General features: G+C 54.9%; 10 protein-coding genes across 10 annotated transcripts; 3 read left to right on the top strand and 7 right to left on the bottom strand.

The window, feature by feature from the left end:
- Positions 1 to 1,318: 1,318 nt before the first annotated feature.
- BBK36DRAFT_168501 (hypothetical protein) lies at positions 1,319 to 2,438 on the bottom strand. Its single transcript, XM_024897801.1, is given in 7 exon segments — positions 1,319 to 1,426; positions 1,444 to 1,459; positions 1,503 to 1,751; positions 1,819 to 2,023; positions 2,050 to 2,082; positions 2,096 to 2,389; positions 2,410 to 2,438. 4 exon segments carry the CDS (start codon positions 1,994 to 1,996, stop codon positions 1,324 to 1,326), a joined length of 546 nt encoding a protein of 181 aa, XP_024750579.1. The 5' UTR covers positions 1,997 to 2,023; positions 2,050 to 2,082; positions 2,096 to 2,389; positions 2,410 to 2,438; the 3' UTR covers positions 1,319 to 1,323.
- An 803-nt stretch (positions 2,439 to 3,241) lies between these two features.
- BBK36DRAFT_1196006 (hypothetical protein) lies at positions 3,242 to 4,020 on the bottom strand (the record flags this gene model as incomplete). The annotated part of the gene is made up of 3 exons (XM_024896922.1): positions 3,242 to 3,546; positions 3,742 to 3,770; positions 3,962 to 4,020. The coding sequence occupies 3 exons, from the start codon at positions 4,018 to 4,020 to the stop codon at positions 3,242 to 3,244; spliced, it is 393 nt and encodes a 130-aa protein (XP_024750578.1).
- Positions 4,021 to 5,757: 1,737 nt separating this feature from the next.
- BBK36DRAFT_3260 (Methylthioribulose-1-phosphate dehydratase) lies at positions 5,758 to 6,882 on the top strand (the record flags this gene model as incomplete). The annotated part of the gene is made up of 3 exons (XM_024898025.1): positions 5,758 to 5,903; positions 6,172 to 6,690; positions 6,789 to 6,882. 3 exons carry the CDS (start codon positions 5,758 to 5,760, stop codon positions 6,880 to 6,882), a joined length of 759 nt encoding a protein of 252 aa, XP_024750577.1.
- A 176-nt stretch (positions 6,883 to 7,058) lies between these two features.
- Positions 7,059 to 8,393, bottom strand: BBK36DRAFT_1116599 (hypothetical protein; the record flags this gene model as incomplete). The annotated part of the gene is made up of 2 exons (XM_024890249.1): positions 7,059 to 8,013; positions 8,098 to 8,393. The coding sequence occupies 2 exons, from the start codon at positions 8,391 to 8,393 to the stop codon at positions 7,059 to 7,061; spliced, it is 1,251 nt and encodes a 416-aa protein (XP_024750576.1).
- A 341-nt stretch (positions 8,394 to 8,734) lies between these two features.
- BBK36DRAFT_1134942 (hypothetical protein) lies at positions 8,735 to 9,541 on the top strand. The gene is made up of 2 exons (XM_024892475.1): positions 8,735 to 8,938; positions 9,027 to 9,541. Exons 1-2 carry the CDS (start codon positions 8,758 to 8,760, stop codon positions 9,137 to 9,139), a joined length of 294 nt encoding a protein of 97 aa, XP_024750575.1. The 5' UTR covers positions 8,735 to 8,757; the 3' UTR covers positions 9,140 to 9,541.
- Positions 9,228 to 11,181, bottom strand: BBK36DRAFT_1134941 (pyrophosphatase-domain-containing protein; the record flags this gene model as incomplete). Its single annotated transcript, XM_024892474.1, has 5 exons — positions 9,228 to 9,541; positions 9,605 to 9,688; positions 9,744 to 10,087; positions 10,185 to 10,304; positions 10,459 to 11,181. The coding sequence occupies 5 exons, from the start codon at positions 11,179 to 11,181 to the stop codon at positions 9,400 to 9,402; spliced, it is 1,413 nt and encodes a 470-aa protein (XP_024750574.1). The 3' UTR covers positions 9,228 to 9,399.
- Positions 11,182 to 12,200: 1,019 nt separating this feature from the next.
- BBK36DRAFT_1195995 (hypothetical protein) lies at positions 12,201 to 13,066 on the bottom strand. The gene is made up of 2 exons (XM_024896921.1): positions 12,593 to 13,066; positions 12,201 to 12,508 (listed from the first exon to the last, which is right to left on the bottom strand). Exons 1-2 carry the CDS (start codon positions 13,055 to 13,057, stop codon positions 12,230 to 12,232), a joined length of 744 nt encoding a protein of 247 aa, XP_024750573.1. The 5' UTR covers positions 13,058 to 13,066; the 3' UTR covers positions 12,201 to 12,229.
- A 2,420-nt stretch (positions 13,067 to 15,486) lies between these two features.
- BBK36DRAFT_1116475 (Ribophorin I) lies at positions 15,487 to 17,080 on the bottom strand (the record flags this gene model as incomplete). The annotated part of the gene is made up of 3 exons (XM_024890237.1): positions 15,487 to 15,763; positions 15,828 to 16,676; positions 16,749 to 17,080. The coding sequence occupies 3 exons, from the start codon at positions 17,078 to 17,080 to the stop codon at positions 15,487 to 15,489; spliced, it is 1,458 nt and encodes a 485-aa protein (XP_024750572.1).
- A 1,181-nt stretch (positions 17,081 to 18,261) lies between these two features.
- BBK36DRAFT_1195987 (hexokinase) lies at positions 18,262 to 20,553 on the top strand (the record flags this gene model as incomplete). The annotated part of the gene is made up of 6 exons (XM_024896920.1): positions 18,262 to 18,301; positions 18,842 to 18,964; positions 19,027 to 19,052; positions 19,115 to 19,525; positions 19,610 to 20,064; positions 20,130 to 20,553. The coding sequence occupies 6 exons, from the start codon at positions 18,262 to 18,264 to the stop codon at positions 20,551 to 20,553; spliced, it is 1,479 nt and encodes a 492-aa protein (XP_024750571.1).
- A 170-nt stretch (positions 20,554 to 20,723) lies between these two features.
- Positions 20,724 to 22,131, bottom strand: BBK36DRAFT_1116051 (arginine N-methyltransferase 2; the record flags this gene model as incomplete). Its single annotated transcript, XM_024890193.1, has 2 exons — positions 20,724 to 20,758; positions 20,826 to 22,131. 2 exons carry the CDS (start codon positions 22,129 to 22,131, stop codon positions 20,724 to 20,726), a joined length of 1,341 nt encoding a protein of 446 aa, XP_024750570.1.
- Between the last annotated feature and the right edge of the window lie 769 nt (positions 22,132 to 22,900).

Below are 22,900 nucleotides of genomic sequence, written 5' to 3'. Positions count from 1 at the left end.
CCGGCCTCGAAACATATTTGGATATTGTCTTAGCATTGATTGTGACGATGGGGGCATGTGTTTTTTTTTTTTGCCGCCGGTTGCAACCCACGTGTGTGGGCCATTGCTGCATTTTCAATTGCTACGGAGAGGACACACACACACACACACAGAGAGAGAAAGGGAGAAGCAATGATGGCATCAATTGAGTGCGGACAAAGAGACCAATCGATGAAGCAAACAACGGATGATGAAGAGACAAGAACATCAACAAGTACCTACCTGCAGCTGCATGGTGAAGAGCCAGCCGTGTCCATTGCGATGAGGGACAAAGTCAATTAAGCCTGCATACGTTACAAACCACAAATTGCATCATCACGCTCATTTACCCGTCAAGATTGGAAGCGTAACTTCATGTACGTGGAGTATGATTCCTTCGTGGAATTGTAGGAAATCGGGTCATGGATGTTTGTTACACGGGGATCACAGAAGATGCCACATATCCAACTTTCCAAGGTAACCATCAGCCGGAACAAGGCCACCCTGCAACCACAGGCACTTTTCGATGCTGACTGTCTAAGCCCTCCATCTCCATCACATGTGTAATCATGTGTCTTCTCTCTTCTGCCTTTTCTTCGTCTCCATCTCAGAGAGAGGATATCACAAATGGAGAGCCTATAAGAATTAGTACTACTAGCACGTCGATTCCCATCTAATGCGCGTGTCGGCGAACGATGCCCCGTTAAATATGACAGGCGTCGAGGCGCTAAAGTGGCCGCTCCAGCTATCAAATAGGCCATAGTCTAGACGGCAGGGGAATGGCGAGCATGAATGCAGCACCAACAGCCTCGTATGCTTGTGTACATGCTCGTAAAACGCCGTCAACACCGGTATCAATTCAGATGCACATCTTGGTCAATGCAAGACACCACTGCGCATTCGGAAAGGTTGCTCCCCTAATCCGAGGCTCAAGCCGGGGATATCTCAGCAGACAAGTCACGTTGGGAAGCATGTCTGGATCTGCGCAGGGTGTGCCCGTGGCCCATGCCTCACCTCCATCGAATCAGCTGGCATCCAGTCAATGACCTCTCTCCACACGACTCCATTACACCACTTCACAAGCCTTCATGATGAGTCAACCTGTTCCAACGCTATTGTATTAGGTACGCTATTCACCGTGGATATCAAACTCGTGGTAAATACACCCAATCTCCATCATTAATGCCATTAAAAACCAAATCGAAAACCCCTTCCATTAGCCCATCCGGAACCGGGAACAAGAAAGGACAAAAAAAAAAAAAAAAAAGAAAGCAGAAGAGATCTGCTGGGCCACTCAGAGCTGGCTTACAAGGCCATCAGGGCAGCAACAACACCCATCAGAGCACCGCCAGAGGCAATCATGGCAGGAGCAGCATTGGTCGTGGCGCTAGCAGACGCAGAGCTGGTCTTGGTAGAGGTGCTGGACTTGGTGGACGTGACGGTAGTAGCAGTGCCGGTAGAAACGACAACAGTCTCGGCGCCGGTCGCGGAGCTGTCGGTGCCGGTAGGAGCAGCGGCAGAGTCAGTAGCGGTGCCGGAAGCCTGGTTGTCGCTGCCGGGAGCAGGAGTGGCCGAGGGGGTGCCCTCAGACGTGACGAAGTAGTGGTCGTTGATGCACTTGTCAATGCACAGCTTGTACGTGTTGGTCTGGGCAGCGCTGCCGTTGCCCTGGGGGCACTTGGCGACGCACTGCGTCGTGGCGTTGACCTGGGACTGGTTGGGAGAGGGCACCTGTTTGAGCTCCGCGTCAGTGGTCTGTCCGATCATGGGAGGCGAGGAGCAGTTCATCAAGACATACAGCAATACAGTGAGCCTGGCAGTTGACGTCGCCCTTGGCGCAAGCCTTGATGCAGGCAACCTGAGAGGCCTGAGCAGGGTCCAGCGAGACGGTCGAGGACGGGGCCTGGGCAGCGCTCGAGCTGGACTGGGCGGCAGCCAGGGCGGCGAAGAGGCCGGACAGAACAATGGAGAAACGCATTGTGGCGGTTTGATGGATTCAAAAAAGGCTTTTGTTTGCGTGTAAGGGAGCAAGAAGCGAGTAAGTGAATACAGTAGCCGCTGAAGTTGACAATGTTGTTGTTGTTGTTGTTGTTATTAGTTGCAAAAAGCACTAAAACGAGTGTCGATGCGATTCGAGCTGAGCGAGAGACTTAAATAGAGATCGAAGCTGAGGAAAGAGAGAGAGAGGGAAGAGGGAAAGGGAGCTTCGCGCGTTGGGGGGGAGGAGCAGGACATCTCCCTTTAATACTACTGCTCTCTTGCTCCATTCTCAAGCGCAGGACAGGCGCGTAGCAGCAATAATACGCAGTGGAGGAGCGAACCAATGGCTTCCAAGCGTCTCTGGTGGTGTCCGTACCTCGTACTATTTTTTGCTTGTCCTATCCATTTCTTTTCCGCGCACAGTACGGGCCATGTACCGGCCGCGGATGGGGAACATCTTCTACCTGAGGTATGTACTCGTACCTTGTACTGCCTTTTTGCCCTGGCCCGCATGGAAGAAAGACTTCATCAACAAGGGATGATGATGGAAGGGAAAAACAAGCCCGAGGGCCTGTCCTGGCCTTTGCTTTGTCTGAGAGGCTCCACCCCAGCATTGCATTGCTTTTTTGCTCTTTGGGCTTTCATGTTTGTTTGGCCAATGACGGGGTACCATGTACATCAACATGGGCAGTGATTCTCTTACGGCGGTTGATGCTGTTCCTCTGTCATGGTGATGGTAATTGCAGCACAGAAGCTTCTCCTTTTTTCTTTTTTGTGGTTATATCGTACATACATCCATACGTTCTGCGGGTTCGACGTCCGTTGGGTTTCTCTGGGCTTGTGTCACTGCCGGTGCGGCAACGGGGGTTTGATTGCGTGGCGCAACGGGCTGCATCTCTGCAATCAAATGTGCCGTCCCGACAGCTGTAGCAGAGGTTATACATGCATACATGCAAGTCGTACAGACTCCGTGGTCTAACAGCGTCGAAAGAAAGGCCATGCTGATCAGAAAAAAAGACAAGAAGACTAAATTAAGGTCTCGGCGAGAGTCTGATGTGTGGCGCTTCGTCTCTTCTGTCTGCCCGTGCCGCCTCTTTTTGCAGCGGGTGGCCTCGTACATCCAAGGGCTCGTATTCTTTGGCGTTGACGATCGCTTCTCCTCTTTCTGCATCTCCAGAACGCGGTTCAACGTCTTTTGCCATCTTTTGCCCCCCCAAATTTCCCATCCATCAAATCTGTATTACTACCCCAACTTGTCCAGTCTGCTGATGCCCAGTCCCCCCGACTCGTGTCTAATGCTGTGCGATGCGGTCATGATTTTCCTCTTCAAAAGTCTCGGCAACTCGGTCGCCGGGCTGATGCTCCAGAAAGAGGCTGTGTGCGGCACTTGTGGGGACCGCGGCTGGGGACTTCGGCCGTTGCTTCCAGCTGCCTCTGGATGCGCCCAGTTCTTGGGGAATTGCTGATGCATGAGACGGGATTGACTGCTCCGTAGATGTAACAAGTTCAGTTCCTGTATTACCGTGTATCCCGTCTTCGTCTGAATACCTACATCACGCAGTTCATACAGATGGGCTCCTGATCAATCCATGGCCCTCAATTGCAGACTGAGTGCCAAGTTCGAAATGACGCCCTCGCAACAGGCCACTCAACTCCCCCATCAACACCATCGCGGCCGTGTTGTCTTTGTTCCATTCGGCTAGTGGCTGCAGGGGCATGAAGCGGCACCAGAGCGGGCCTCACAGTTCTGGTTGGTGCGCCCACGTCCAATACTAGTGACTAAGACATCCGGCTCAAGTCGGGGGCTTTTGATGAGATCGCCGATTGGAATTCGTCACATGGCGATGGGTTGATTGTTGTTGTTATGTTGTGTTTATGCGTGCAGCAACAAGTCCAGCAACATTGGCTGCCGTTATGCCTTACAGCTATCTGTGCTATTTTCAACCTCAGCTACCTACCTTACCACCATGATAACGGGAAAAAGGGGGAGAGAGCCGCCACCCCTCTCGCCAACTTGGCCATCTTTTTGCACCGGCGCAAGCACCAGGCAAACTCAATCCTCGAGAAACACGCAGAAACGCAGCGTCGTGCTGCCCCCCCGGGCTGACTAGGCCCATTAGCCTGTTGTGCCTCCGAGACGCCACAGGGGTTGGTTTGGCGATGCTTGCTGGCTGGCCTTCAAGCGTGCGCTGATGACCAGGTACAAGCCCGGTCCAGTGTCGCCTCGAGGCCTCGTACTGTGGCCTTTCCGGCTTGGCCTTACATATCCAATCGTACTAGCAAAACTTCCCTTGCAAATACGAGGGCGCCATTGGCGATCGATGCAATGCGCCGTGTTGCCAGACGGGGCACGATTCCGAAGGAGGAGGGGCGGCCAGGCCAGGCCAGGCCAGGTTTGCGGGCTGGTCAAAGCGGAACTCTTTTGTTGACCCTGGTAGAGAGAAAGGAACATATGCTCCTTGCGCAGCTGAAGCCGTACCAGGTAGTATTACGGGGGCCAGCGATATTCCGCTTCTAGTATTCTAACTCGTAGCAGTCCAGTGCTTGGTCAATGGGTAATTTCCACAAAAAGGACGGAGGCTTACGGGATGCTGTGAACATAGTTTTGCGCGTATTCAGCCTGATGGAGACGACGAGGCTATCCGAGGTGATGGTGCTGGCAAGTTTGCCCCATCCGTGCTGTTTTACGAGCCTCTTGAGCTTGTTGAGAACTCTTCGAAGCTGACATTCAAGCTGAGATGGACGTTTCTCACCGACTTGAGTTCTCAGCTTGTGTCTATGGAGTCCAAAAGAGAAGAGTAAAGCCCCTTGAAGCTACAGCTTGCCCGCACTAATAATGCAGGTTCACGAGCCGTAATTTCAGGACAACCTCGACCCTACATTGCGTCTGAGACAGCCTGCAGTGATACCTGAGAAGTGTAAGGGTCAAAAGACGGAAAACGAAAGGAAGGAAACACAGGAAAATGAAGATGATTCTTCCTGTGAGGGAGACCTCCTTTTCTCGTCCTATAGTTGTTCCTAGGATGAGAGCGCGCTACTGGTAGTTCGAACGCGAGGGCGACGCGCGGGAGGGACGAGCCAATGGTTGATTCGAATTGAGGAGCTTGAAATTGCAACAGACATTGAAGGACGGGAGAATGCCGACTTACATGGTGCGCTTACCTAAGGCTGTAACGTTAATAGAAGAGGGTGAGCTGCAGCCAACCAGATCAAAGGATGAGAGGAAGCTCTTGACGCCTGTATTACTCCGTACCTCTTCAGTCACTGCAATGCTCATCAAGACAGCAAGTTCTCAGATAAAAAAGATATGCAATGGAGCATTTGCTTGTTTGACGGACCAAACAACATCATCTGCCAATGATGTCTTTGATACTATCCAGAATCGCCTTGATCTGCCCCGAGATCCGAGCCAATCTTATCGTATCGTAATTGCAAGCAACCGAGATCGTGCGATAAAGTGGTCCCTCTCCTTGTCCGCCCGCCTCCCACGTTTTCAGCCTGCCTGCCACTTCTGTGAGCTCGTCATTTGCTAGGCCATGGAGGGGCAGCCAAAAAAAAAAAGTTGCAACTACAGATGGAGGGGCAACGACCTCACCTCATAGTACCTCATCTACCACTACAACTTACTGCCTTCAGTATAGATACCCAACCATATAAACTTATCTAGAGTTCATAAAGAGAGCAACATCTCATCTTTTACACGTTTTATCTATACTTAGTTACGGCCCACTGGGGGGAACAAAAACCAGGAGCATCGCAATGGCCGCTCCCATCGAGGACCCCGACCAGCTCATCACGTCTTCGGACCCGGAGCACCCTGCCAACCTCATCCCTTCGCTGTGCGCCAAGTTCTGGACCTTGGGATGGGTTACGGGCACTGGCGGAGGATGTTCGATTAGAGACGAGTAATTGCACCTCTCTGTTTCATCTTGTTGCTTTCACCAGACTTGCCCCCCTTGTTCATCGGGTCATGAGCTCTCATCTCGAGTGAGATGAGAGAAACGAGCATCACCATGGTTCCATAGCTATCTATTCACTCACTCACTTACACAGCTTTATACAACCTCTTACCTACACCATATCCTCACATCGAATACCCCCTACACCCACCTTCATGCAATAACCCAACAGAGAAAGACAGCACCGCTAACAAAACCTTCCCCCAACCCCCAGCAACCTCGTCTACCTCGCCCCCTCGGGCGTCCAAAAGGAACTCATGAAGCCAACCGACATCTACGTCCTCTCCCTCAAGGACCAAGACCCCTCCAACCGCCACCAGCAAGCCCAGCGGACCTACCTCCGCTCCCCGCCCGTCTACAAGCCCTCCCAGTGCACGCCCCTCTTCCTCGCCGCCTTCACCCGCCGCAACGCCGGCTGCTGCATCCACACCCACTCCCACTGGGCCGTCCTCGTCACCCTCCTGCTCGAGGCCAGGGGGAGCTCCGTCTTCGAGATCAACAACATTGAGCAGATCAAGGGCTTCGGCAGGGGCTTCCAGAAGACGGGCAACTTGGGCTACCACGATACGCTGCGGATCCCGGTCATTGAGAATACGCCGCACGAGGAGGACTTGACCGAGTATCTGGAGGAGGCCATGGACGAGTTCCCGGATACGTATGCTGTGCTGGTGAGGAGGCATGGGGTGTATGTGTGGGGGGACAATGTGCACAAGGCGAAGACGCAGTGCGAGAGGTGAGTTTTTTTTTTTGGTTTTCTTGCTTGATGAACGTTGCGTTTTAGCTTTGTAATCTGTTGAGAGATTTGTGCTGATGGTATTTCGTTTGACAAAGTCTCGACTATCTCTTCCAGCTGGCGGTTGAGATGCACCAGCTGGGTCTCCCTTGGATCAGCAACATCCCCCAGATTGCGCCGCAGAGGACATGAGAGAGGCAAGCAATAGATGGAAAGACATATGGATCTGATAACGGGGTCATCTGGGAGGAGACTGGAGTTCAAAAGGCTGTAGAAACAGCCGACGTTGTCCATTTTCAACAATGTCAGCAAGATATCAATCAATGTTCAACCTTTTGTTATTCTAATCTTGCGTATTGTTTCTTTGCTCATAGCTCATCTCTGGAGCGGGAATCCTCCACTACAACCTCCGCTTCCTCCCCTTCTAGCACGTCGACGTGACCTTCCTCAACCTCCCTAGGTATCGAACCTAACTCATCCGCCTCGTGTACAGCATCCACAATCTTGCCCACCTTGTCAACCATGGACTCATCCCCACCCTCATCAACCACGTTCTTCTCCCCTCCTCCCACCTTTGCAGTCGGCAAGCTCTCATCCGGCATCCCATCGACCCGAATCTCCCCATCAAGCACCACCCCAGCCGTCCCAGACTGCCCAGGTTGTCCTCCTGCCCCTCCTCCTCCTCCTCCTCCTCCCCGACTATGCATCACCGCGCTCCCGGCCTTGGTCCCCACCCCAAACATGATGCGCAGCGGCAACCACACGAGCCACCACAGCGGCCCGTACAACAGCCTGCGGAACACCAGCCACGCCCCCGTCACCATGAGCATGTACAGCGCCGTCTGCAGGTACCACGTGTCGCTCTTCTGGGACCGCAGCAGCGTCCCCAGCAGGTCCCGCGAGCTGGCCAGCATGCCGTCCAGCGACGTGTATGACTCGTCCAGCTTCCGCAGCGCGGCCGACGACTCGGACAGCGTCTGCCGCGCGAACTCGCTCTTGGTCAGCTCCGCCGCGATGAGGGCGTGCGTCCGCCGCAGCGCGTTGGTCACGTTGCTGCTCGCGCCCACCGTCTGCCGGTCTTCCTCTGAAAGGCTCGACTGCAGAGGCCGGTGGTGGTGATGTTGCTGGGCGTAGGTGTGCCGCGGCGGTTTCGGGGCTGGCTGTGAGTCTTCGGCGCTGCTGCTGCTGCTGCCGCCGGCAGAGGCATTCGTCTCAGACACGGCTTCGGCGAGGGATTGGACGAGGAGCTCTCGTTCTTGTCTGCGCGCTCGCTCTAGGTTCCCCTTTGCAGATAGCCGTGCTTTTCGAAGCGATGATCGATAGCTAACACAATGTGAACCAAAACTCGTCAGCACATGCCTCTCAAGAAAGAGAAAAAGAAAATCATAGAAGTGAACAGGTCCTTACCTAGCCAGCTCACTCCCCACCCTCTCAATCCCATCCTCAAGCCTCTCCTTCTCATGCCCTCCCCTCCGCAGATACTTGACCTCCTCGCACAACAGCTGCTGCTCCTCCAGTCCCGTCCTCAGCATCAGGCCCGCCTCCGCACTCAGCTCTCCACTCACACTCCCCTCCTCCTCGATGGTCAACGGCACAGACCCCGGCTCAAACTCGACATTGGCCAGGCGATCGATCAGGTCCCTGAGTTGCGCGGTGGTCTCCTGCAGGGCCGCGAGCCGCTCCTGGAGGCTCTCGAGCGACATTCCTGCAAGCAGACTGCGTCCGGGCGCAACAAAGGAAAACGAAAGGCTGAGAAAGCGGTGGTCTTTTGTTGGTTATAGTAATAGCACACAGCTTCGTTCGATGTTGACAGCTTATAGCCACGAAATCCCACATGTCATCATCATTGGCCCAGTACCTTACGTAGCAGCACTCACGGCACCCCGCATAAAACGATATGCACATATCGAGTCATCCACCAAAATTCGCAACCATCATTGCCGCAATCCCACCTCTCACAGCCATAGTAAGACCAAATTCTAATATATCGCCAAGTTCCGCCTTTCTATCTAACACAAGAACTACGGCTCTACGGCTTTCCCCACCGCCGGCATATCCTAAAACAAGATGATTACCAAATTCATGACAGAGGTCACGGCCAAATTCAACCCCTTCTCGACCTGCGCAAAGCCCGCCCGCCTGTTCCTGACGTTCCTCCCGCCAAACGTTCGCGCCAATGGGACGACGGTCCATACGAGTCTTTTGCCGAGGAACTCTCCCGAGAGCAGTTCTCTCAAGGTCAAATTCAGTACGTCCGATCTCTACATCAAAGAATCTGAAAAGAGGGAAGAAAGGGGCGGTCGAGAACAGCGAGCTAATCGTGTTTCCTTTCACAGAGGACGGCAAGGAGATGGATTTCAACTGTTCAAAAACCAACATCAAGAGCTTGATCGAGGAAGTCGACCGTCACTCGCGCCAGCTGCAAAAGGCTGCTGATCTGTCCGAATAAACAAAAGTTCTTGTCTCTATACTGTTCAATGCATTGACGGCGTTATGCGGGGGCGGGGATACGGCCTGTGATGAGGCCAACTGGTGACAGCACGGAATGTTGTACGATATCATCTTCATGGAAAAGTTTTCTTGTACTTTTACTGCAGAGCTTAGATTCTCCTTTTTTTTTTGTTCTTTTTGACTCTGGCAGGGTATACTATCAAAGACTATAGATTTGATACACTGGCGCCATCAAACTTTCATCATAAATTATGCATACTAAGCAGATGCACCGCTGATGAAGAACCACTTGTCGATGGAGGCATCGATCTTCTCAGGGGGGAGGTCCTGGTGGGGAGGCAGAGGAGGCAGGGACTCGGGGGCAACGCGGCTGGGGGAGTGCTGGACGGTCACGTTGGTGCTGCAAACAAAGTTAGCCAAGTGGTTCGTTCAACGTGGCACGTGTAATGGGACTTGTACTTACGTGGAGACGCTGCCGGGCTGGGTCTTGCCGGTGATGAGGCGCTCCCAGGCCTCAGCGCACTCGCGGATGACATCCATGGCATAGCTGCGATTTTTGTCAGCTCAGAATCATGGAAAAGGCAGTAACATTAGAAGCATACCTCTTGTTCTTGCACTCGCCGGTGAAAGCGAACTGGTTCTCGGGCTTGCCGTCGGGGATCTTGTAGATACGGAACCACTCGTTGGTGGCACGGAGCAGGCCGGGCAGGTGGCGCTCGACGTCCTCAACGTCGTTGAGCTTGGGGGCCAGGGGGTCGTTGACGTCAATGACAATGACCTTCCAGTCAGTCTCCTCCTCGTCGAGAAGGGCCATGACACCGAGGACCTTGACCTGCTTGACCTGGCCGGGGTAGCCAACAAGCTCGCCGATCTCGCAGACGTCGAGAGGGTCGTTGTCACCCTTGGCCTTGGTCTCGGGGTGGACGGTGTTGGGGTCTTCCCAGGTCTGAGAGGCAGGACAATTGTCAGTTTGCCGTCGCACACGAGCACGAGGGCGTCTTTGGCCTTGGGAGGGTTGGGTAGGAGTGGGTATCATCGCATACCTGGGGGAAGGCACCGTAGTTCCAGAGGTAGCCTTTGTGGGGGAAGCAGTTGCGGACATAGCGAAGCTTGCCCTTCTTCACATCCTGCTTGATGGGGTTGAGAAGCTCCTCCTTGGAGATCTGATGGACAGAAATCATGTTAGCGATGCCTAAATAGGAGACGCGGAAAAAAAGGAGCAGCTTCAGTTAAAAGGCGGGAATGGCTTCCGAGCGCGTCGTCCCCTACTGAAGCCATCTTCCGCACATTGCAGGTATCAATCAATCAATGGCGTACCTCAAGCTTGGCATTGGTCCAGCGAGGAATCTCGACAACCATGTTCAGGATGGTCTGCTCCTGGTTGGCAAAGAGCGGGATGTCGTGGAAGGGCGAGATGGGCACGCCATCCTTCTCGATGTAGACGCGGTGCTCCAGAGTGTTCTGGGGGGCAACCTTGCGGACGGTGTAGTTGGCCATGGTGGCGGTTGGCGGCGTGGATGAAGCGTCGCTGGTGTCCTCGCGGGGTGGTGGTGAAGAAGAAGACAGGTGAGCAGCAATTTGCGCAGTCCGCCGGGAGGGTTGAAGAGACTGGGAAGCTTGCGAGGAGGCGGAGGAGTTTTGGCCTGATGGAGGGGGCGGGGCACGGGGACCCATCCTGGCCAGGGCAGCAGCAGCAGCAGCAGCGGTAGTGGTGCTGGTAGCGGCGCTGAAAGGGGGGGCGATAGGGGGGTTGATAGGGGCAGCAGCGGTGCTGTCAGCGCCTGTAGTAATACCGCCAGCCGATCCGCCCAGGCCAACGTCAGAGCAGAGACCCGGAGCAACACCAGCAGCAGCTAATGAAGAGGCACCACCGCCAGACGCAGCAGAGGCAGAAGCAGGAGTAGAAGCAGAGGCAGAGGCAGAGGCGGCACACCACCGTCGCGTTGTCCAGGGAAGAGCAGCGCTCCGATTGGGCGACGAAAGGACTGCGCAACGCAGACTCTGCCACCTGAGTTGCGGTGCTCGTCGAGGAAGCAACATGGGCCTTGGGGGCGCCTTAATTCCAGCCGATGATCAGAAAAATTGCAGGTTTGCGACGAAGATCTCGGATGGGCAAACGCTGCTTGCTGCCTCCCCCCCGGTCCAAGGGAAAATGGGAACGAGCCAATGGCTTAAAGAGGGTCTGGGAATTGCTCTCTTTTTTTTCCCGCTGAAGGTGCTGGAACCTCTTTTTCTTTTCCACCCGACCTTTGGAAGAGTCCAACTAACATTCAGCGGTGCGGTTTCGGGTCTTTTGGGGGGGGGGGGGGGGCCGCCATTGACCGAGGTCCGTACAGTAGGTAGGCTATTCCAGTGCCGGGCTGCCCAACGGCTGTGCTGCCGGGAATACTGTATCAATGGCTGGGGCATCTTGTGCACGAATCGCATCGTTGGTGCTCGAGGAGCGGTAAGATGGAACGGACTCGCCCAAGGCGTCATCGCTGCGGGTCTGTTGGTGTTAGTGAGGCTGATCGTTGCAAGTATCTTACAGCGCCGATTATGTGACAAGATACCTTTCGGGTGATTGCGGAATAACAGTGCCCTGTCGCCTGCACGGTGAGGTATTACACGAGGAACTCGAGGAACATGTAAGAACTCACGAAGCTGAACGACAGGCCGCAAGGCTTCGCTGTAATATCAAGGCCTTCACGTCGGTCCAATTCATCGATCTTATTGTACTAGTTGTCAGATCCAACTGCTCTTATCTCATCCTCTCAACATTGTGAGAATTGGGCTTCAACCACCAGAGCAAACCACGGACGCCGACGCTCTGTTTGGGTCTTGCCTTACCCTGGACATATGGGAATGAGGACCATTCCGAACTCAAATGCTGCGTCAGTCTCCATCAACTGCTCGTCTTATTGTGAAGAATCAGGCAGGAAAATAAGATGTAATCAAGTCCATCATTGGAAGTAACTAGATATGCAACATCGCCAAACCCTGGCAGAATAACCCAAGAGCAACCAGATCCCACAGCACCAACAGATGAAACAGAAGCTCTTTCTGAACAAGGAACATGGAGAGGCTCCAGCACACCTCACAGCACTGCCTAACCGCTGGGCGCAGGCGAACTCCTCTCGCCGTCTGACCCATACTCACTGGAGGACTCGGGCGTCCAATCCTTGAGATCGTCCTTAGCATCATTCAGGATCTGACGAGCCTGGGTGTCGCCCGTGTAAGGCTCGGGACCGCTTCCGGGCGGGACCGCCTCATAGTCGAGAAGCCTGAGAAGACGGTGGCCGTGCCGGGCCATGATGATTTGCTTCTCAGCGCGCTCAATGACTGCATCAAACTCCTTCCGATATGCTTCCTTGAAGTTCTGGCGAGTCTGTGATCCAAGGCCGAGTTAGCAAGCAGAGTCTTATACATACATGCACGAGGGGGGAAAAGGGGGGGAGATTCCACCACTTACAACGTTGGTCAACTGCGCCTCGGCGACCAGATTCTTAGCCCTTGCCCTTTGAAACTCTTGCTCAAGCATAACCAGCCTCTCGCCCTGAGGATCCTTGGCCATCACCTTCTGGAGCTCGTCTGTGACCCTCTGCATTCCCTCGCGGCTCGGATGGACGCTCCTCTCGGTGTCGCGGATCAGCTTAAGGTGAGTGCGCGCAATGTCTGCTGCAACCGCATACTTCTTGTCCAGCTCCCCAATCTCCGTAAGAATAACGCCCACCTTGTCGGCCAGGTCGCTGATGGCCTTGTCAGCCGTCTGCTCGCCCCATTCGGCGAGCTGCACGGCAACGGTCACGCGTCGCTGGCCCGCCGTCTCGTACGCATTGCCGACGTCCCTCGTGCCCTTGACCAGGCGGAACATCTTCTGGGAGAGCTCGGGCTCGCGGAGAGAGGCGATGGAAAGCCCGAGGACGCGGTCCTTCATCGTGCTGGATCTCGACCGGTTGGAGCGGGTGGACATTTCACGACTCCGGGCTGGAGGGACGAAGAATGACTCCTCGGGCTTGGAGGAGGACTCGGCCGCGTCGTCGACGTGTGGCTGGACGGGCTGGGCGACTGGCGTCTCGGGGGCAGCTGTAGACATGATGATACGATGCGATATGAATGGTAGCAAGAGAAAACGCCAAGAAGAAAGTAGCGAAGAATGTTTGTAGATGACACTGTCGAGAGAGCAACGGAGAGTACGAGTAGAGCTGATTAGCAACACAAATGTCTGATGAATAAATAAGGTATGAAGCAGCAAGTGACTCTTGAACTGTGAAGGAGATTGTGATGCCTTATAGATCGCAGGAGAGCTCAGTCCAGTGTGCCTTCCATCGTAGATGACGATGCTTTGTCGCTGAACAGACTGAGTCGTGCCTTTCTCACGGCTGAAAAGGCTCATGATTGAGCTACGGGCAGGCAGTGTTCATGTTGACGAGAATGAACATGGACGCTGGAGATGAATGAATAGGTGCTAGAGGCGAGTCTCTTGTTGAACACTGAATCAAAGAAATCCGGGTCTTTCCCCTCTGTTTTGATATGGCTGTGTAGGAGAGTTTGCCATTGCGAACGCAAACAGCGCAAATGCAGAGCTGTTTGTTCCAAGAGCGCGAATGTCACTGTTGTGTGGAAGAGGAAGAGGGAGAGCTCAATTGCGTGGATTGAGATGAGCTCTGACTTGACAATGGGCGGGAGATTCCGCGAGAGTCCGGTGACGATGCGTCATTTCGCGGACATGGTCTGTCTGGAGAAGCTTTGGTACCAGCCAAGAAATGGTCGGGCTACCCAGCATATAGTATCATCGCATGAGCAACTCTTTTTAATTTAGAACCCGTAGGCGTAAAATAAAACGTCGTAATCTTTCCAACGCCATCATCGCATCCAAGTCTCGTAGCTTCATTATCCGTCGCTTTCCTCGCGATTCCATCATAACCCGCCCCCAAAAAACCCAGCTCTAATACCGCAGAGCACGCATGTGAAAATCGAGCCATAAAAACCAGAACCAAAAGAACCAAACCCGAAAGTCAGGGCCAACGACCAAAGGTAAATCAAGGACACCGGCTCCTCATCGTCTCGTCTCCTTCTCTACCGGGTGTACACAACCCTCGTCGGCTCCTCGTACACGACCCTCGACGGCACGCTGCGCCGGTAGCTGCTGGAGCTGACCCGCGGGCTGTAGCGCTCGACGGTGGTGTAGCTGCTCGTCCGCGGCGAGTGGTGGTGATGGTGGTGGTGATGGCGGTACGGCCGCGCGGGGATGATTTCCTCCTGGTAGTAGTATTTCGCCTTTGGTTCCACGGAGAAGCACATTGTGGCTTTTTTGCGTTTGGGAGTAAACGGGGATTTGTTTGAGTGGTGTTGGAGTTGGGTGTGTTTCGTCGGGGAGAGCAATTGATTCCCTGCTGGGTAGGACTGAGTACAATGAATCTCAGCTTGGCGATTGATTTGTTCCGCAAATCTGATAGATGTATTCGTGGTATGTAGTAGGTTATTCAGATCAAAGAGAGGGAGGACGAACAAGCTCTCGTACAGCCAAAGGTATGTGTAAGTACAACAAAGAAGTCGGAACAAGGCTTTCGTTGGGCATACAGAAAGGAACCGTCCCGATTCTTTAAATAACCGCCCAGGATCTGGGCAATGACACAACTCGTACACTTCCATCTTTCGATCCCGTGGCCAAGTTTCTGATCCCTGTTCAGTGCCGCCATACATACCTCGCACATACGAGTAGGTACAGCGTGGAGGCCCTGCGCCACTCCACCAATCTGCAGCACATACCTTAGACACGAGCCGAACGCAGGGCATCCGTCGGCTTGGAGTCAGACATGAGCTTGTTGCTGGCACAGCCTCTGGTGCATTGAAGCTGTCCCTCGCCTATGCCGGATCTAAGCTGATTCAAGCTGGACCGGGAGTAGGTTCTCCATGCTGTCGCTTTGTATATGCGAGGCATCTGCGTCCATGTGCTAGACTACAGTACATATGTAGGCCAAAGGATCGCTGCATCTTTACAGCATCTTTATTTCAGCCGTGACGGTAGAGGCGCTAATGGCGTCATCGCAGAGCTCACGATCTACAACGATCCAATCCAATGAGGCGCTGGTCAAAAGCCCATCGTCAACATCGCTCTACCTTACAAGTACAGACTTCACCGCCAGCTGAAATGGAGACACATGTACAAAACAGAAAAAAACTTGCTTGGTTTCTACCACAGAGCTCGCTATGTAGCCACTGCCAGCGGGCTGATATTTGGCGCGCCATACTTCGTACAAGGTCAATAAATCACATCTATCGTTTTTGCTGCGTCGTGCAGCCTCATTCTCGCCCAACTTGGCCCATCCTCTAATACACCCCAAGATCCAACTTCATGTCTTTTTATTTGGATGAGAATCCCACCTGCACCTTTCCAACCGCCCATGCCGCGGCATAGACGGCAAGCATGCTGACAAAGATAACCACGGGCTTGCGCAGAGTGCCAGTCAATGGCGTCTCGTAGGAGATGACGAGGTCCCGAAATCGATGTTCGTCCACCAGGTTCTTGGCCTTGATGGTAACAGCTGTCCGGCCAGCCGTGTCGAGATACGTCTTGTGAACACCAATGGACGTCTCGACAATCGATGAGTCAGGGATGCTGGTGTAGAATTTGACGTTCCTGGCTCATTGTTAGCTTCCATCGCAACATTGCTGTGTCCAAGGCATTCAATGGAGATACTCACTCGGATCCCTCCGGCAAGAGGACTCGGACGTTGACCTCGCCGTACTCGACACCCTCCACCTGCTTCGGTCCCTCCAAAAAGGGCACCTTGAGCACATGGCCTCCGCTGGCGGTGTTGCGCAGCACGTTGGCCGCGTTGGTGTTCCAGCCAATGGTGAACGGGTACTTCCAGCCGCCAAAGACGGGGTACCGGGGCTTCAGTTCCAGCATGGCCTCCCGCTTGCTGCTCCTGAATCGAGAGGTCGACACGTTGCCAATGGTGTCGATGAAGTAGGGGTCGACACTGCCGACCTGAAGAGGGAACTTGAGCTCCTTCAGTGCCACGGTCGCAGGCTGGTAGAACTGAGATTGGGCCCACTTGACACGGTTGAACAAGGAGGATAGATTGGCCCCTCGATGGTACAAGGTGTACCTCTCCTCAAACGCAACGTTGCCGCCCCAGTGGCTGACTTCAATGTCTCTCTCGAGCGTCTCAACGTGGATCACGGGCTTGGTGAACTCGAATCTGACCTGGGCGGGGAAGTAGGCGCCGGCCGGCTGCTCATCAAAGGGTCCGTACAGCATCTTACTGCCAAGCTTCTCCGGAAACTCCTTGCCTTCAGGGCCGGTAGTCTTGGTGTAGTCTGGGATGGTGACTGTCGAGAACTTGACCTCTGTCTTTTGCTTCAGGGTCGGGTAAGCCGACGGGGCGTACAGGGAGAAGTCGTAGACCAGGAATTGCTGTTCGTCCTGAGCAATTGAGGCTGGCAGAGGGCGATAGGAGTCGAGGTAGAACCATGAGATGGCGAGGGGGTACTGGCCGCCGGCCTTGAGAGGCGTCGGAAGAGTGATGCGGTAGTATTGGACGTCGCTGGAGATGCGTGGTCAGCTACAGAAGACATCATTCACTGGGCATCTCAAGGATCGCAAGCCATGCACGTACTTGGAGCCATCATACTCCACCAAGTCGACACCAAAGGGCCCGATCTTGTCATCCTTGCGGTCCTTGGCCTCGAGGCCACCAACCCGCGCAATCTGACTGGCGGTAAACGGCAAAAAGTACTCGGACTGAGGCTCGCTGGCCACATTCTCGAGCAGGACGTTGATCTGCTCCTTTGCATAGCTCTTCTCGACCGAAATCACATGCACGAGGTTGGTGTTCTTAAAGACTGGTGGGGGCTTGAAGTCGACGGGCAGAGTAACCGTGGAGAGGGCGCTGCAAGGCCCAGCGGCCAGGAGGCCCAGCAGCGTCGCAAATACTGACAGCGACTTCATCTCGACGAGGGCATTGACCGGGATTGGGCGAGCCCTGCGCAGTGGGATGGAGGTTCAGCGGCTGTCTGTCTGGCTCTCGATCGCGAGACTGTGGCAGCTTCGCTGTCTCTTTGGCGTTAGTGCGGCCGAGTTGAGCATTGAAGCATACGTCGCCCATTCGATAACGATAAGCGACGAAGCTTGGGGGCCCGGGCATTGGGGGAGCTTGGGGTTGGCCAATCAGCGGGCCGCCACTGGAGCTGGTGGCGGCGATATGAATTTCCGGGCCTCGGGGAATGCAGGGAATGGACCTCCACTGGGTTTGCTGACTGGCCGTTGCCCTGCTTGAGGCTTCAGGTCCTTTCTGGGCGTTGGAGTAGGAGAGGCAAAGAGGCAAGTTGGACGGTGGAGACATGACGACAAGCGGTGCGTCGACTTTGTCTGGCCGGGCATGAAGGATCGAGCTAGAATCTGCCGGCATTGAAAAGGTTATCTGGAGATGGACGAAAGGGCCTCGTGGTCTCGATACCGGCACACGGGTTAGAGCATGCATGTAAGGTATTGATGGAATCTTGGTGCTGGTGATGGCAATTGTCCACGAACTGGTGTAGATGCATTACATCGTGGGTACTCCCAACTGCTTGTATATAATGCTGATCTCAGCATTATTTCATCTTCCTCCTACGTGGTGCCATCCATTCAAAGCGCTCGACTCCGGCGTCTGGTGATCGGATGCCCAGCGAGGTCAACAGGTGGTCTGGCCGCTGCATCAAACGCCCGTGTCCCGGCTGGATGGGGCACCGCAAGCCCACTAATCGATGCACTGGATGGCCCTGAGCAGCAGCCGGCTCCAGCGGCCAACCAGAGCTGGAAGCATCGGCTAGGGGGCCCAACTAATGAATTGGATGGAACCCAGCCCAACGTTCGAGCCTTTATAGCTCCAGCCTGCTTCCCCGTGCCTCGAGCTTTTTGTCGTGCTCCTTTGCTCGGACCTCTTGCGAGTTTCGCTCAACCAACAAGCCCGTCCACTCCACCCCTATCAACCCTCTGGCTTTGCTGCCTCGTCGCTCAATTCCTCGCTGCCGCCCTCGTCCACCGCGTGTGCTTCACTGCCGTCACGCTCAGCTCAGCTCTTGCTCTGGGAGCCTCCTTTTACACTTTTCAACTACCCCGCCAACAGACCCCGCGATCCCACCGTCGAAATGGTTGGACTCGGACCTCGCCCGCCTCCCTCTAGAAAGGGTACGTTGACTTCATGCTGTTCCTGTTCATGCTCTGGATTCCGTTTCATCCATCCTGTCCAATTCCTCATTCTTCTTGTCATGTCCCAAGGCCCGCTGCCGTCTTGCTGTTGCGTTGCACACTTTGCTGCCCATTCCGGCCGGTATCAGGCCATTGTTTCCCTTGGATACACGACACATTTGCCGGTATCAAAAACGTCTTCAAACTGCCCACTTTGTCTACGATAAGAACGGAACCCTAGTAGGAGCGAGGCGTGCTTAGCTTTCAAGCCATCATGTCCTGCTCTGCACCTTACTCAATTCCTGGCTAAGGCAAGGGGTTAAGAGTCCCGCTTGTAACGTCATCTCCAAGTTGCACAGGACAGCCCGTCTGGCGCCAGGTACATATATGTACCACGTCATGGTACTACTGTTAGGCAACCAACAAAAAACGGCATATATAGCGGCTTGATGATCCTTAGTTTCGCCTCGTCTCCTTCTCCACACTCGGAACTCGGACTATCAGAGTTGCTGTAGCAGAAAATACTGACCACCATGCTAGGCTCAACGGCGGATTTGCCCAAGGATCTCCTCAATGAAGTGAGGAAGCTGGAGGAGATCTTCACCGTCGACACCGCCAAGCTCAAGCAGATCACGGACCACTTTGTCAATGAGCTCGCCAAAGGTTCGTGCCGATGCGTGTCGATAGCCATTGATTGTACCGCAGGCTAATGTTTGGCGTCACAGGTCTCAGTGTGGAGGGTGGCAGCATCGTGCGTAAAAGAGTCCTTCAAGATTTTGAGTGTTTGATACTTGGTATACTAACAACGTCCAGCCCATGAATCCTACCTGGGTCATGGCTTACCCTGATGGCCACGAGACTGGTTCTTTCCTGGCTCTTGATATGGGCGGCACCAACCTGCGGGTCTGTGAAATCACCCTGACGGACCGCAAGTCGGAGTTCGACATCATCCAGTCCAAGTACCGCATGCCGGAAGAGCTCAAGACCGGCTCCAGCGAGGAGCTGTGGGAGTACATCGCCGACTGCCTGCACCAGTTCATCGAGACACACCACGGCGACTGCAGCAAGCTGGATGCCATGCCTCTCGGCTTCACCTTCTCCTACCCTGCCACTCAGCACTACATCGACGAGGGCATCCTCCAGCGCTGGACCAAGGGCTTCGATATTGCTGGTGTTGAGGGGCAAAACGTCGTGCCCATGTTCGAGGCCGCCATTGCTAAGCGTGTAAGTGGTGCCTGCCTGTGCTGCCTTTGCTTCTGCGTGGGCATAATCCGGTGAAACTTGCTCACATGTGACATTGATTGATAGGGTGTGCCCATCAAACTGTCGGCTTTGATCAACGACACGACAGGCACGTTGATTGCTTCCGCCTACACCGACCCCAAGGTGAAGATTGGCTGCATCTTCGGAACTGGATGTAACGCGGCCTACATGGAGGACTGCGGCTCCATCCCCAAGCTGGCGCACATGAACCTCCCCCCTGACTGCCCCATGGCCATCAACTGCGAGTGGGGTGCCTTTGACAACGAGCACAAGGTCCTGCCTCGCACCAAGTACGACATCGCTATCGATGAGGACTCTCCTCGCCCTGGCCAGCAGGCGTTTGAGAAGATGATTGCAGGTCTCTACCTGGGCGAGATCTTCCGGCTGGTCCTGGTGGATTTGCACGACAACAAGGAGATTCACATCTTTGAGAACCAGGACATCTCTTTGCTCCGCAGGCCCTACACTCTGGATTCGTCCTTCCTGTCGGGCATTGAAGAGTGAGTTTCCACGCCAACCAACGCCTGCAATTGTAGGATTGCAATTGAAGCTAATCGATGAAAAGGGACCCCTTCGAGAACCTCCAAGAGACCTTTGATACCTTCCAGTCGAAGCTGAACATCACACCCACGGGACCCGAGCTGGAGCTGGTTAGGAGACTGGCAGAGCTCATCGGAACACGAGCTGCCAGACTGTCCGCCTGCGGTGTAGCCGCCATCTGCAAGAAGAAGAAGTTCGAAAGCTGCCACGTCGGTGCCGACGGATCCGTCTTCAACAAGTACCCTCACTTCAAGGCCCGCGGCGCCCAGGCCCTGCGAGAGATCCTCGACTGGCCCGCGAAGTCCAACCCCAAGGAGGAGGACCCGGTGGAGATCCTGGCGGCCGAGGATGGCAGCGGTGTTGGCGCGGCTCTGATTGCAGCCCTGACACTGAAGCGTGCCAAGGCTGGCAACTTGGCCGGCATTTTGCATCCTGAGAATTTTGTCTAGATTGGACCATGTTTGTCTGAGCCAAAAAAAGTTACCTAAAAGAAAGATATGATTACCAAAAGAAGACGGCTAAAAAATATACATATTCCTTTATTGATGATTTGTTCTTCTCTATGTTCACAACAAGCACTCCGCCTGGGGTATATGATTGCAAGTCTATCTCGTTCGCGTCAACCCATAAAGGTGCAAATTGGTAGTCGGTACTCTGTGTCCAATTGTTAGCCCACACACAAGCCAGCAGTTCCATGCTACTGAAGGAGGGGGAAACTTACTGTCCAACGTCCAGTACCGTCGTCGAACGCCCTCCCACTCTCCTTGGCCATCCTTGTCCAGCTGGGCCATGTCAACGTCGCTCTCCTCCCATTCCACGTCCAGACCCGCATCAGCGCAGTGCATCTCCACCACCTTTGTGTAGACGTCGTAGCACACCCTCCGATCCGCACCGAGGCCATTGAAGAAGCTGAACCGGCCGCCCTGGTCCAGCAGCGCAGGAACCCACTCCATGATGAAGGTCCGCAGCTGCGAATAGTCCTCTCCAAAGGTGTCAAAGTAGATGGCATCGTACAGGTAGCCCGCCTCGGCGAGCAGCGGGACGACGTCCTGCCACCTCCCCTTGCAGACCTGGTACTCGCCCTCCTCGGGCCCGCTGTCCTCCCAGACGCGGCCGAACGCGCTGCCGGGGCTGGCAATGTGCTCGAGCACCTTGGGGTGGGCCTCGATGATGTGGTGGCGCGAGGGCTTGAGGTCGGCGAACATGCCGTCGATGATGCCCATGCCGAAGCCGACGTTGAGGACGCGCTTGCCGAGCGGGGCGCCGGGGAGGAGGGCGGCGACGGAGCGGCGCATGATGTCCGTCTCCCAGGACATCATGACGCCGTTGAGGTCGGCGTCGAGGAGCTTGTTGGCGTCGTAGGTGAGGTCGGACTCGAGGTATTCTTTGCTGGTGACTGGTTTTTCGTCAATTTCGGGGGGAACGAAAGCTTTTTCTTCGTCTGCTCCAGCGGCAACGTCTTCTTCCTTTTCCGCGACTTCGTCGTCCTTCATGGCCTCGTCGTCTTCCTCGTCCTCGCCGGAGGAGAGCTCTTCGTAGCCGTCCATCAGGGCAAAGAGAATCTCTGCGCGAACGCCGGCGTCGACGCAGAGGTTATACAGGGCCTTTCGGCCGAGCCGGTAGGCGACGCAGCCGGGCGTCTCGTTGTTGGCATCGACGTCGTTCCAGATGGCGCCGGAGAAGAAGAGGGCCTGGACGACGTCGCGGGCCTCCTCCACGCAGCCATCCTCGCCCTCGTCTTCTTCTTCCGCCTCCTCCTCAGGAGCAGCCTCATCCTTGTCGCCAGCAGCAGCAGCAGCAGCGCTCTTGTCCAGTTCGTCGGCCGGGCCGCAGGCGCGGATGGCGGCGTGCAGCGGGGTCTCGCCGGTCTTGGGGTCCTGGACGCTGGCCTTGGAGCGGTCGGCGGCGAGGAGCTTCTTGAGGCCGCTCAGATCGTGGGCCCAGGCGTGGTGGAGGACATCGCGGGTGTCCTGGGGGCAGTCGGGGGAGATGCGCGCTTGGAGGGAGTCGTCAATTGGGGAGGGCATGGCGGGGTAATTGGCTGGTGATGTTCTGTATCTGAGGTTATTAAGTTGCTTCAGTAGGGGTCCGGCTTTGGTGGATTGGTGGATTGGCCGGAGCGGGTTAGGCGACTTGGACTCTTTCTTGTGTAAGGCACCTTGGGTCTGCGTCTGGTGTCAGGCTTGAAGTCGCAGCGACTCTCAACTCAGCTGCCAATACCAATTACCGCTACTGGCAACATCACCAGAAACTCGAGAAAAAAAAACGAATAGATCGGTAGATAAGATAGACCCTCGACGTGCCCCGCTAGTCCAGTGCATGTGGCCATTCAGCCGGCACACATATCGTAAGCTAAGAAGCTGAGATGACGCTCGAGTGCTTAATCGATAGGTCTAGCGCGCTGCCGCTAAAACTCAATGCCTACCGAAGGCCACCGAAGGCTGCTGAAGCCACTGGAGCTCCAGTGGATCGCAGGCGCTCCGTAACGCATGGGTGAACCGCTGTGGGCCGCCGTTTCCCTCCCCTTCACGTTGCCCAGCTGGTCGCCCTGATTCGCCAGAAGCTGCCGCGATTGGCTGGGCGGTGGAGCCTTTTGGCATCGAGTTCCAGCTCCAAGAGGCTGCGAAAAGTCGAGGCCTTGGACGGTTCGAGTGACGGGGGCTCCGTTTCTTCTTCTTCCAGCATCAACGGCAGCGACTTTTTGGAAGGATTACTCGTACAACAGCTCAGAATTATTACTTCCTGCTACTCCCCTCCTCTCTTCCGATTTGCTGAGGCCTCGCGTAGCCGGGATTA

This window comes from Trichoderma citrinoviride (assembly GCF_003025115.1).
Source record: "Trichoderma citrinoviride strain TUCIM 6016 unplaced genomic scaffold BBK36scaffold_5, whole genome shotgun sequence".
Classification (NCBI taxonomy): domain Eukaryota; kingdom Fungi; phylum Ascomycota; class Sordariomycetes; order Hypocreales; family Hypocreaceae; genus Trichoderma; species Trichoderma citrinoviride.
This window is presented reverse-complemented; position numbering and strand designations above follow the sequence as displayed.

Bases quoted from the DNA above. Each gene is read 5' to 3' on its own strand.
- BBK36DRAFT_1134942 (XM_024892475.1), top strand. From the start codon at position 8,758: ATGATTACCAAATTCATGACAGAGGTCACGGCCAAATTCAACCCCTTC. The intron at 8,939-9,026 runs GTACGTCCGATC...TTCCTTTCACAG, and splicing joins TTCTCTCAAGGTCAAATTCA to AGGACGGCAAGGAGATGGAT.
- BBK36DRAFT_1195995 (XM_024896921.1), bottom strand. From the start codon at position 13,057: ATGAAGGACCGCGTCCTCGGGCTTTCCATCGCCTCTCTCCGCGAGCCC. The intron at 12,509-12,592 runs GTAAGTGGTGGA...CTTGGATCACAG, and splicing joins AGGCGCAGTTGACCAACGTT to ACTCGCCAGAACTTCAAGGA.
- BBK36DRAFT_168501 (XM_024897801.1), bottom strand. From the start codon at position 1,996: ATGCGTTTCTCCATTGTTCTGTCCGGCCTCTTCGCCGCCCTGGCTGCC. The intron at 1,752-1,818 runs CTGTATGTCTTG...CGGAGCTCAAAC, and splicing joins CTGCCAGGCTCACTGTATTG to AGGTGCCCTCTCCCAACCAG.